The sequence below is a fragment of the Lissotriton vulgaris genome, chromosome 6 (genome assembly GCF_964263255.1).
Source record: "Lissotriton vulgaris chromosome 6, aLisVul1.2, whole genome shotgun sequence".
Taxonomy (NCBI): domain Eukaryota; kingdom Metazoa; phylum Chordata; class Amphibia; order Caudata; family Salamandridae; genus Lissotriton; species Lissotriton vulgaris.
The window spans coordinates 1,668,857,611-1,668,871,214 of NC_141694.1; the positions used below are offsets into that span (position 1 = coordinate 1,668,857,611).

Below are 13,604 nucleotides of genomic sequence, written 5' to 3' on the forward strand. Positions count from 1 at the left end.
TGGCTCTTTAAGGGTTGTAAATGGGAGAATAGTTAAATATTTAATTACTGTTGTATTGTTGTCTTATTCCACAGGTTTCGTTGTTCATAGTAGTATGCTTATTTAAATTCATTATTTTTCCTTTGAGGTTCAAAATGCTAAACAAATCAACAGTGCTCTTAAACATCAATTGGAAGGCGGAATAGAAGAGTTTAAGCCACCTGAGGTAAAAACTTCTCAGACAAATCATGTACAATATGTTTAAAATGTGCCATTAAGTTGTAACACTGCATTTTTCCTATGAATATGTGCCTGAATCTTGACACAAGGTACTCCTTTGCACAGAGGAGGATCAACTTCTCTGTTCTTACCAGCAACACATCACAATTATGGCAGCAAGGGACTCAAGAGGGCAGTATGATTTTATAACATGATCATTGCATATCTCCTGTGGCGTTTCCTGTGTGTCATTATTTGATCTGAGGGGGTCCTTTTTCTAACTCAAAAATAGTATCTGTGATGTCAGCTGCTTACTTCTCCATGTGTATGGCTTGTGGACCTCACGCTTACAATTATGCAGTACGCAGCACTTGTGACTTTATGTAAAATATTTGTTGAGGCATGGTCTCCTGATTCACCAGTGACTCCACAGATAATTCTTATTAAAAAGTACCACATAGTGTGCCACAACACTCTTAGGGCCCGATGTAGGTGGCTCATTACCGGTTGGTAAACCCGAAATTCGGTAAATTTCAGGCTTACCGACCGGTATTGAGCCATTTGCCATGTAGGTGTTGATTCGTTAAATACCGAATCGGTATTTACCGAATAATAATTTACTGATTCGGGATTTACCGAATCGGTAAATGGCATGTAGGAAGCACATTTGTGAGTGCTCATGTGCTTTAAGGATTAGGTAAATAACGAATACCTTTGAAAATGCAAATCTGTGCATTTTCAACTGTGCCATGTGGCAGACATACATGCACTTAGGGCATGTATGTGTGTCACATGTGCACCCAAGCACGATTCAGTGGTGCAACTTTGAGTCATTTGGGAAGTAAGCACAGAACAAATTGATGAAAAGAGCACATTTGCCTTGTCCCATCATATGAACCCATAAAGCATAATTATTTGGCACAGAAAATAGTTATTATTCAAAGAACAGCTTTGATGCTCAGAAAGAACTGCTTACCAGCCTGAGCAATTTTCAGACCCTAAGGCATTAGGATCTAATTTGATGTTATCAAACATATTGTGTGATTGTCAGTTCTGTTCACCATGTGGACAGGCTAGCTGTCATGATTTCATGTATTAAACATTCACACTTATGAATGATAAATGATGTGCCCACATCTGCTTTAACTGATTTTGTCATTGACATGTCTAACCAGCTGCTAAAGCTCATGTTCCATCTATATCTGCTCTAGCTGTTTTACGAAAACTCCAACTGAGTCTAGTATTGTGAAACAGAATGGATCTGATTGACCTTTCTTTTTCAGACAGCATGTTTGTGAACAGATTTAGAAAACAAATAATATGGAGAACTCTGAAAAACCCAACTTTAGACCAACTGACTGTGAAAACTTTAGGCACATGTCTGGTCTCTTTTGCCAAACCAAAACCCCTTTCATTGATGGGCGCCAATCACTTCAGGTTATTTAGCTTATCATTATGCTATTTGTAATAAATAAATTGGTTTATCCATTTTCAACAATAGAACTTTAGATAATAGTTTGGGGATAAATAGTGTTATATATATATATATATATATATATATATATATATATATACACCAAGGATAATCCGGCTGCAAGGCAGGCTCAGCTCGTCTTGAAAACACGGACACAGACCCAAATATTGTGCAAGGTGGTTTATTCGGTGTTAGTGCTCCCAGCCATCATGACGCGTTTCGCGCTACACAGAGCGCTTGATCACAATATATATATATTATTTTTTTTTCAGTAGATTGTTTCCCGCACTATATGTCATATGTAAGAAGCTTAACTAAACCACTGACAAGTCCAATATTGATACATTACTTAGCTTATATAGCTAGATATATGAAGTGATATGAACATGAAGACCCAATTTGTCTATTATCTATAAGCTGGTGGAATAGAGAAAATAGCACACCTGTTGTATTCCAGTATCTTGCTGCATGGATGCACCTCTTTCTTAACCTATAGAGGTCCTTCATGTGAGTTTTTTGCCATTAATTGTACAATATAATCATCCCATGTTGGTTCATCTCTCATTGCCACCCCTTTATTCTGTAACTTGTTTAGTATTGTGTTTTTGGTTTCCTCCTATTTCAGCAGATTAGCCAGCTACTGTTCAAATCTAGGAGTTCTGGCAGATTTTCAATGCATATCTATAGATCTTTCAGCCAAATGTGTTGCTAGATGCCATATTCCTCTGATGCCATCATAAGATTTAATTATAATCAAAGAAGAAGCCTTCTGGGAACAGCCTTTTAAACTGGAAGGTACCACTTCATTTTCTGTCCCAAAAATATGATCAAAGAGAGTGAGTGAAACTGTGAAAGATATCCTGGTTTTTTATCCATAAGTACATAAAGTACCCACGCTCAGAATTTTCTTCCCTCTTAGTGGGCTTCATTTGAGTCCATCTAACAATAGTTAGAAATCACTTTCTGGGTCTAGATCTTTATCTTACCTGCCTGCAAAGCTTTATAATGTGGTCCATATTTATCTTTATCTAATGCTCAGTGATAAAGTATTCACAAGGTATCTTAGAAATCACTTTTTTCTGCACTGGTGAGATTCACAGCCTACTCCCCTCTGCTTTTTCCTGGCTGGGGCTCCCCCACAAAGCTACTTCTGGTTTAGGCTTGTCTGGCTTTCACATGTCATTCTGACTGCCTTCTCCAGAGGAAAGTACTCCAACTGATAAAGACACCTAGCCACAGATTCCTTACCTTTGAATTTCCCAGGCGTCAGACTGGATCTGGAACATTTTTCTTCAAGCAATACCCCTGCGCGCCTGTAAGTGGCTTCGGTCGGCTCCATGTGACGTCTGCATCGTTGTGACAACCACATCACCTATATAGGCACCACCTCGCCACGCTGACGTCCGTTCTTTTCTTTCTGCGACAACCAGCACAAATTCATGAAGAGAGCTACTCTTTGTCACTTTTGGACAGGCTTTTTTCAATATTTTGTCAACCCCTTTTTCGGTTTGTAGGTTTTTCCTCATGTCCACGAAGACTTCAGGGTTCCAGCTGTGCGGTGCCGGTCACTGAGCCGTGTCGGTGACAGACACACACCTGGTTTGTCTCTGGTGCCTGCCTGCAGTACGACTACAACTGGAAGTCGTGCTCCGACTGCCTGGCCATGGCTCCGAAAGCTTTGAGGAAGCTGTCCTTAAAGCTGCTTGCGGCCTGGTGCTCTACACCACGTCATTCTCCTTGGAGGTATTGTTCATGATATCTGTCGAGAGGAAGGTCCAGGCACCTCTCTGGGAGTCCTAAGTCTTCGTCCTCCTATTTGAAGTTGTCATGTCGGTCAGGTAAGAAGTAGAAAAAACATAAAAATTCAAAGTGTGCTTCGAGTTTTCCCTGTCCGTCAGCTGATGGGACAAGGAGTCTCAGCATTCTAGTCCTTGCTCCTCTGAACCTAGTCCTGGGTCGTCTCCGCACTTCCCGGGAGTCGGAGCGACCCCCACCCAGCTCAAATAATTTTATGATGACATGTGTGTCATATTTGGGCGGTCTGACCCAACCAGCATGTTTTTGGGCCTCGGAGGCTCAGAGGCGGCTCCATCAGGTGACGTGCCAACAGCTCCGGCCCGATGACATTCCCTCATGAATCCGGCAATGGATCCGGACCGACATCAGTCGTACCATCCCCAGCGCCAGCCCCAACACCGAGACTCCTGACGCAGCTGACACCCTACACAGTGGCACAAGGCCCATTCTTATCCCGATGACCTGGAGCCGGATCTGCACTCACCGATACAAGGGCTGACAGAACCCTTAGGTCCTAGGTCAGTTCCTCAGCCTTATTCTGAAGGGCTAGGAATGGAGGAAGATTGGGAGGGGTCGCTGGACCCTTTACAAGACCAGCATTATCAAGGCATGGACTGGTACGAGGAATTGGGTGAGGCCAGCGGACTGGATACATCTCCAGATTCTGGCCTGCTTTCTCCCCCTACCGTGGCTACGGAGTAGGGAGCATCATACGCTATGATGGTGCAAAGGGCAGCTGACGTTGTGGACCTTCAGCTCACTTCTGTAGCAATCGAATATCTTGACAGGGGTCCTGCAGCCAGACGTCTCCTCCTCGGAACTCTTGCTGCCCTTCAAAGAGGCCTTAACTGATGTCCTATTGGGAACCTGGTCCAAGCCCAGTACAGGGGCTCCTGTGAATAGGACAATCGCCTGTCGCCATTGCCCTGCACCGGGCAACCCAAATTTCCTCACCAAACACCCTACCCCTGAGAGCTTGGTGGGCCAAGCCGCTAAGTCCCACGGTGCATTCCCTTCCACACCCCTGAACAAGGAATCCAAGAGGCTGGACACTTGGGTTAAGAAAATTAGGTTGTTACTCCCACTTCCTGTGCGAAACGGTTGCACAAGTACTGTTACAGGTCCTGGAGGAGTTCTTGGCCATCCTCTCCCAAGCAGTTTGGCAGCAAAGGTCACCATTCGAGATCTTCATGATACCAACAACTGTGCAGAGCAATTTCATCAATGGTGGCTGTTCAACGCCACACCTGGTTGAGGACCTTTGGCTTTTCAGGGAATGTCCAGGCCTCTCTTATGGACATGCCCTTTGATGGCACCTATCTCTTCAGAGACAAGGCAGACATGGCCCTGGAGTCCTTTAAGGACTCATACTATGACCAACTCCTTTTGCCGGTCAGTGGCCACACGTCCCTATCTACCTTTCATAGGTACGGAAGGGGCTTTCAGCCATGCTAGCCATACCTCAGCATCAAGACCATGCAAGTTCAGCATCCTCTGCGCGGCTGTGGTGGCAGCTTGTTCCAACCCCATGGCCAGAGTCGGGTCAGAGCCCCACCCACCCAGCAACCTAAACCTCCAAACATTCCTAGTCTGGCCCTTCCAGATCATGGGCAGCCAGTTGGTGGCAGGATCAGCCATCACCTCCACCACTGACAGAACATCACTTTGACAGTTGGGCTCTCCAGATAGTCCGAAGGACCTTCTCCCTCCCCTTCGAAGGTACCCCTCCCTACATGCCTCCAAATTACGACCGGCTGACGGAGGATAACCTGACTGCTTCAGAAAGAAGTCATGCCTCTCTTGGCCAAGGGAGCCGTTAAGAGGGTTTTGGCTCCAGAAGTAGGCTGTAGTTGTTATTCCCGCTACTTTCCTGTTCCGAAAAAGGACAAGGGTTGTCGTCCTATCTTAGATCTGTGAGCCCTCAACTACTTCCTCAAAAAGGAATAGTTCAAGATGTTCACTCTGGCTCAGGTCTTGTCTGCCCTGGACCCAGGAGACTGGATGGTAGTGTTGGACTCGCAGGACTCCTATTTTCACATTCCCCTTCTCCCTGCTCATTGGTACTACCTGCGAGTCTTCTGTAGACCACAAGCACTTTGAGTTCACCTTGCTTCCCTTTGGCATTGCCAGCGCCCTACGGGCGCTCACCAAGTTGATAGCGGTGGTTGCAGCTCATTGGCTGTGCTCAGGGGTGACACTCTTCCCCTATCTCACCAACTTGCTGTTGAAGGCGGGCTCGCCCCAGGCTGTCCTCTCCCACCTTCGGACTACGCCAAATCCGTTGCATTCGCTGGAGTTTACTATCAACATGCCAAAGTAACACCGGATACCCTCTCAGACGCTCCCCTTCATCTGGACAGAGTGCAGTTTTGGGACTATCCTCCCGAGCTGCAAGTCTAGGATTTTCAGACTTGATACCAGTGTTTCACCCTCTATCCCGGATTTCGGTGAGCCTGACTCTGAGGCTGCTAGGTCTCATGGCCTCCTTCAGTCCTGCTAGTGACGTATGCCAGATGGCGTATGCGGGCTCAGCAGTGGGACTTGAAGTTCGAGTGGGTGAAGCATCAGGGGAATCTCTCCGACATGGCCCAGATCTCAGAGGGAACTGCAGTAGTGGCTGACCAACCACAATTGGGTCAGCGGCAGACCTCTCTCCCTTCCCTAACCAGACCACACAGTAGTGACAGATGTGTCACTCCTGGGATGGGGCAGCCACCTGGGAGATGGAGATCAGAGGACTCTGGTCTCCGGCAGACTCCAGACTCCACATCAACTTGCTGGAGCTCTGAGCTATTAGTTTGGAAGTAAAATCCTTTCTTCCTTCAATCAAGAGAAAGCTGGCTCAAGTGTTAATGAACAACACCACCATCATGGGGTGCTGCAACAAACAAGTCAGGGTGAAGTTGTGGACCCTTTGTCAACAGGCCCTCTGTCTCTGGACATGACTGGAACAGCAGGGCATAACCCTAGTGGTTCAACACCTGGCAGGTTCTCTGAACCCCAGGGCAGGCAAACTCAATGCCTAGCGGATCACAAATGGCATCTCCATCCAGAGGTGGTGCAAGGTCTCTTTCAGTAGTGGAGAGAGCCTTAGTTAGATCTGTTCATCTCTGCTGAGAACCCGCAATGTCAGCAGCTTTGCGCGCAGTAGTTTCCAAGGGGGCTCTCGCTTGGAGGCGCTTTTCATCTTCAGTGGCGCTCAGGCCTCATATACCCCTTTCCGCCCATACTACTCTTGTTCAAAGTGATCAAGAAGATTGCCTAGGAACATGACCTCCCGAGAAGGAGCGGACCTGCTTTCCTGCATCCTGCAGACATCCAAAGACCCCTGGAAAGACTTTGTGACCACAGAAACCAGATGCCTGAAGACCCCACGCCACCCATCGTTCCAAGCCCGAGTTGAAGTGGGCCAACAGTGTCAGCCTGGTCTACCAGGCCTCAAGAGAGTGAGTCCAGTGTGGGGACCCCTCTCGTGGACTCCCCGCCGTCGCTACTGCCTCTGCACACAGGCCCCCCTCTACCATGACTGCTCCGGATAAGAAACACAATGTCTAAAGACAACTGTGCATCCGTCACCTCTGGACCGTGGGGAAGAGGCCCAAAGGTGGCCCGTCCCTCAGAAGGGACGGGCCAGCTGACGATTCCCCGTGTAAAATGAGCTAAAATGGGAGGTCGATCTTTTGGAGTCGTAGCGGCTGTAAGCTGGAACAGACTCCCGATGTGCCTCAGACTAGAAAGATCGGAGGCCAAGTTCAGAAGTCTTCTCAAAACACACCTGTACAACTTCTAAAGCTATGGTGTGGGCAGGGGAGGTGTTAATGCTGCCTGCGGTTTCTCTCCACAGCGCGGGGACACGCCGGGATGGTGTAACCAGGCGCTGTATAAGCTACTTTATTATTATTACCTCCCTGAGCATCATGAGGCCTGAGCCCCCCTGTTGGTGCAGCCCGACTTGTCCCCCAGTCATAGCCTGCAGCCCCTTTTTACTGCGACCTTTCTCTATAGACTAACATTCGGCACCCAATGCTGTTTTGCACCTCTGCGCCCAGCTGCCCTTGTGCCGCTGGTGCTGTTCTGCTGGTGCTGCTTTGAACCTTGCCCACCACTCACCTTACCTACTGGAGAAGGGTCCCGTAAGTCACTGTACTATACCTGAATGCCGCATTGACTTTTCCTCCCATAGGCTAACATTGCAGCCTCCAGAAATTGCAGTCGACTTTTTGAACTAAAAAGAATTCATATTTAAAAACATACTTACCTGAAGAAAAATCTTCTGATGCCTAAACATATATTAAGATACTTGCTATTTTTATAAATTGGTGTGGATCTCCTTCTTGAGTCATTATTCTCATTTATTGAACATTGTGTGTATTTGCAGATGTCTTGCATTCATCTATGATGAGCCTAAGCCTGCTCGACCACACTACACCCTAGCAGACCACCTGGGGACTGCCATAGCAAGTCCTTGTCCACTCACAAGGGAACCCCTTGACTCTTTACAAACTATATCTCATTTTGATATATCATGTAAAGAGCCAGCATCCTACACCTAGTAAATGTTACACCTTGTACCTAGGGCAGGGGAATTAAAGAGGGTCCCTAAGGGCTGCAGCAAGGCCTATGCCACCCTAAGGAACCTACAAACAACTTACATGCAGACTGCCATTGCGACATGGCACATTCACTGTATGCCATGCCAGAGTGACTGCATGTAATATATGTAAGTCACCCCTACAGAAGACCTTGTAGCCCTAAGGCAGGGTGCATTATATTACGTGTGAGGGTATATTTGCATGAGCACATATGTCCCTGTGCTGTCTAGCTCAATTACTAGATGGTACAAGTGAACAGAGAAACCATCTTGAGTATATGTACTGGGCACTGGTTATGACATGCTCCCCAGCTATATGATGGCTTCACGGAAACACATTGTCTTAATAAATGTGTACTGTTGCCAGTGCAAAATTTATTACGACATGCACCCATAGAGCACCTTAGAGGTGCCCCTGAAAACCTACCAATGTCTAATGTGCTGGCTGACTGGTATCGTCCAGCCTGCCACCACAGACAAGGTTTTGACCCCCTGCAGGTGAGAGCCCACACTCTGAGGCCAGAAACCATGCCTGTTTCAGATGAAGGTGTTCACACATCCTCCGGCAGGATGGCTAGCAATTTAACAAATCATGGCCAGGTGCTTCAAAGCGTCTGCCAACTTTGATAGGCGTCCCCAGCTTCCCCCAGACCTGGGAGATGCCACCCCCTGCCCTGAGGCCCATTTGACACCAGGACATGTGGGAAATTAGCTATGCGAGAGGCGTGATACACTGTCAGGCTAGTCACACTCCTAAGGTGGACTATCTGAAGTGGATACGAAAAGACAATTTTCACAATCTTGGTTGTGTTGAAATTAGCAACTCTGTGGCAGGGTAATGCCCACTTCCCACAGGAAGTAGTCATATAGGGGTGTAGTGATGCCAGGGGTCAGTAGCCCATTGCATACTACACTACACTCCCCTTAATTCCGCTAAACTAAATATTTATATGTTCCAGTGACACCAGGAAAACAGATTCACCTAAGCAAAGAAGAAGAAGGGCAAAGAACGCAAGAACTGTGGACTAGCTGTGACCTTGGCGCCAAATCCAGCCTGCTCTTGTCTCGACAATTGCAAAGACACGTTCTGCAGCTGTGCTCCCTTGAAGTGGAGGAGCCACTTGCCTGCAGGCACTGCCGCAACATACGGTTCACTGATCTAATGAACATTGGGACACCGCCGCAGCAGCCACCCAGGAGGAGGTCACCGTGTTCCAGGAGATCAGATCCGTCTCCCCACCTAGTTAGGAGATGCAAGAGCTGCCCTGCACCAGCACCCGGTGTACTGGACCTCTCGCAGCAGCCATTGCTTGTTCAGTGTCCACCCTGAACACCAACACCAAGACTGACATACAAACGTGCAACGTGAACACCAGAGAGGCCATCATCAAGAGTGGCCCTGCTGTCCTGTTTTATCCCCATCTCCAGGTATAACCCTAAAGTGAGAGCCTCCAACACAGGCCACCAGCTGGACAAAACACCTCTGCACCTGAGCCCCACAGCCCGAGTTTGAGCCGGTCGACGTACACCCTTGCCCCAGAGACCCTCAAGAACTGAGCCCCCCTCTGGGTTCTGACGGACGTTTTCCCAAGTCCCCACTTGCAACATTTTTATGTTACAGGTTTTCTCTATAGACTATACATTAGCATTCAAGACTACACTTGCGACCAGAACCTGAGCACCCGGAAACATCAGGACATGTAAACCAAAACTGTTGTTGGTTCCAAGGACCTTGGCCCCTACTTACCTTAAGTCCAGAAGAGCAACCCTGTAACTCTTTTGCAAGTACTCCTATGCATGTGTGTTTCTTTCTCCCATAGGATAACAATACTGCATCAAATCTGACAGCTGTATTTTCGGTGTTTCTGAAAATCGCTAACACTAAAAGTAGTTACCTAATCTCGTAGATCTTGGTGTCTAAGTTAATAAAATAAATCTATGTTATTTTTCCAAATTGGTGTTGGATTTCTTATTGAATGTGTGTCTCATTTATTGACTTTGTGTGTGCAACAAAAGCCTATCACTCCCCTCTGATAACCCTAAGGCTGCTCGACCACACTACCTTAGATGGAGCACCTTGGGATTGGTAAAGCAGGCCCCTTTACACTTGTAAGGGATACCTGGACTCTACTCAGTGCACCTCATTTGGTACACTATATAAAAAGCCAGCTTCCTCAACCTCTATCTTATGATTTTTCACAAACCACATCACAGTTGGACCATCAGGTAGTCGACTCTAGCCAAGTTACACTGCCTGCCCTTCTTCTCGAAAAACTTCACAGCGATGATTATCAGTGACACTACAAGACGTTCACTGTGATTACTACCCCGCAGTCAGTCCACTTATTTGCTCTCCAACTCGATATTCCAGCCACTCAACTCACCATGCCCATATCGCTTACAGTTAAATCCCACAGACACTGGTCCATAAGGGCACACATCTTCCACCTCAACAATGATGAGTCTGCACACAAATTGTCAAGGGTACCCGCTACATCATCTTTGTGCACAAAGCAGTTTCCCAACCCTATTTTTCCAGCTCCTCAATCCCTCGCCATCCATCACTCATCCACATCCTACTCAAGCAATCCTGCCGTATAGATTTAGATGGGTCCTCTTCAATGCAGTATTAATACTGCTCAGCTCACCCTTCATCTATGACATCATTGTAGATGTAGATTTAGCCTGTATCTTAGAGGTGCAAACCTGACTCATCTTTACCAGTAACCCTTATCCTCCTTCAGCTAGTATCCAACATATATTGCTAAAAAGTGTATAACCCCACGCACACCACCAGCTGCAAGATTGCAACAAAAACGTATGGGAGGGGCATTTGGCCCCTCCAATACCACTTCAGAACCACTTTCTCAAAATCAACAAATCTTTTTGTGTTCAGCCTCTTGAAATAAAAAAACGTATCTATGGCTCCACTGTACTTAACACATTGCAGGACTACCATTGTACTTGTTAAAAATCATTGTAAAACAGCTTACCCCTCCCTCTAAATATGCATAGCCAACTTTTCTCTTAAACATAATGGTGAAACCCAATCCAAATTTGGTTTTTGCAAAATATGCATCCTTCTTTCAATAATTCCTCTGCCTGACCCTGAAACTAAAGGCAGCAATAGGAGACTCTGGCATTATGCTGGACTGGTTCTGCTTGCTCTTCAGCAGAAGGGGACACATTTGCTTGGGTCTTACATCAAGGCTTCCATTTTTTTCAATTATTTGTCCCACACCTTCAAATCTGATCAATACTTTTTACTCATACACTGATGATCCATAGATCTAACACCAAGTTACCCACTCCAGAACCAGTTAACCCAACCAAGCTGCCCGTAACGAGAACATGGAAAAATGTGGAATCAAGTTAAATTGGCCCAGGAATGGGGTCCTTTATTTGGATAGAATTTGCAGTGTTCCAGAGTGCAATTGAGATTTTGGAAAGATTTAATTCTGATCCAACAGCCTCTGGATTCCTTGACTCCAGATATAAGACTCCTTCAGATGAGCCCATCATATGCATGGTAGATAAAGCATGCTGTATGATGAGTGAGGGTTATTTACAGAATCTTGCTTCCTGCTACATGTCAGACAAGAACTCGCTGTGAGCATCAAATCATCGGGCATGCATCGTGCTTTCAGGCATCAAAAACATGGATGCATGCAGGCAACCCTTCAAGATTCCAGACTCTTGCACTAAACCTGAATTTGAACTCAACCACCTTTAGAAAAATATTGTAAAATAAACGGCCCGTGTAAGTCTCAACCAAGACTTGCTTGGACATTTGTAGCAACTGAGAAATTGCAGATTTATGTGAAATATATTTTGTATTTATTTTTCTAAATGCAACAGTTTTCAGTGACAAATAATATGACAAAGGATATCATTTGTTGACAGAAAAAAATAATCAAATCACATAGGTTGCAGATTTTAAAGTGAACAAATTCTTTATTTTGTATTTTATTTACTAACCACTGTGATATCACAAAGCTTTATAGCACTGAGAGAAGGGGATGGATCAAGCCCACAAACCAAAATGCAGCAAAGAGTAGAAGAGGACAGTTTGCAAACATTACTTTATCTGACAAAGGCAAACACCTTTTCTACAAGGGGTAAGGCGGCTACTGCAGATTTACCAAGGGCTGCTCTGCTAGCAGACCTTTGCAAAGATGCTACATCAAGGTTCATCAGTACATTCACACATTATCATTATTTTTTAGATTCGGTTTCCCTTACTGATTCCCAAGTGGGTCAGACTGCTTTAAAGAATCTCTTTGTTTAGGTAGTTATTCGTGTTTATTGTGATATTTCCTAATTTTTTTAATTTTTCACCACATTTTGATGAGAGATATTGTAATGTTTACGAATATATGACATTTTATGAGGAGCCTCCGATAGAGGTGGTAAATCCTAGTTCTGCTTCATAGGAATATTGAATACATTCATAAGCAAACCTTCCTTCTCTCTTGCAGCATTAATAAATAGGAGTGAAGATCTCGTTGTGTCCTGTCCAAAAAGAACTGAAGCCCTGGATCACTTTCCCAGTCCAAAGCATTATTTATTTTATTTATTTATTAATTTGCAGAGTTTTATAGAGCGCAAACAAGATCCTTGCTGATATCAGAGCGCTTTACTCACAGATGGGATACAAGAACAGAGGAATAATAATTTAACAAGTCATTTAGTGCAAGGATGCGCAAAGGGTTAACAATAGAGTCAAGGCAAGGTAGTAAGGGTGAATAGGTGGTCAGGCTGGACATAGTCATGCGATGAGAGATAATGAGTCACAAGATTGCTTTAGTCTATATTCAAGTGAGTTTAGATAAGAGGAGTGATTTTACTTCTTTTTTGAAGGATGCCGTGGATGAGATGAGTTTGATTTCTGGAGGGAGGGCATTCCAGATCCTGGGTGCCATCCCTGAGAAGGAGCGTTCATATGTTTTTGTCTTGTGGAATCTTTAAGGTTTCAAAAGAAGATTTTCTGCGCTTCTTGTGGTTCATGCCTAAGAGATGGAAGCTCCTTGCTTCTCAAAGGAGCGCTATTCATTTATTTTTCAAATCAAATGGCTGCAGTTACCTTTTTTCTAGTATCTATTGTAAGTGATCGAAATTCTGGAATTTGTGCTGCACTATGCGTATTTTTTAACATATTTTAATTGACTTTATTTTGGGAGGGTAAGCCTTTAAAACTGTAGACAAGCCTTGATATGCTGAAGATATATTTGATCTGAGTTTTAAAGCTGTATATTTTTTCCTGCATACTTATATAAAGATATATTATGTGAAAAAAGTGTCCGGGATCCTGCACACATTCAGGACTAATACAGTGTATTTGTTTTCAAGGAAGATCTCTACAATTTCGAATTGCAAGTATGTAATCCTACTCATTAAAAGCCACATTCCGGGGGCGTGGCCAAGCAACATGGCCGACAGGATGTGAGCCTCTGAGCTCCCCGCCAGCCTACCCTGGGAATCCTGTGTCATCCTGTCTTATCCCTCCTGAAACCAGCGTAATTTGATTGGAGAGACACAGCATCA

General features: G+C 45.3%; 1 protein-coding gene across 3 annotated transcripts in view; it reads left to right on the forward strand.

Annotated features, from left to right (window-relative positions):
- Positions 1–13,604, forward strand: part of RCOR3 (REST corepressor 3) — a 302,941-nt gene that overhangs the window by 215,931 nt on the left and 73,406 nt on the right. For all 3 annotated transcript variants that reach the window (XM_086927837.1, XM_086927839.1, XM_086927838.1), the window contains one exon: positions 128–205. In XM_086927837.1, coding sequence (XP_086783963.1) covers positions 128–205 — 78 coding nt within the window. The remainder of the gene's footprint in view (positions 1–127; positions 206–13,604) is intronic.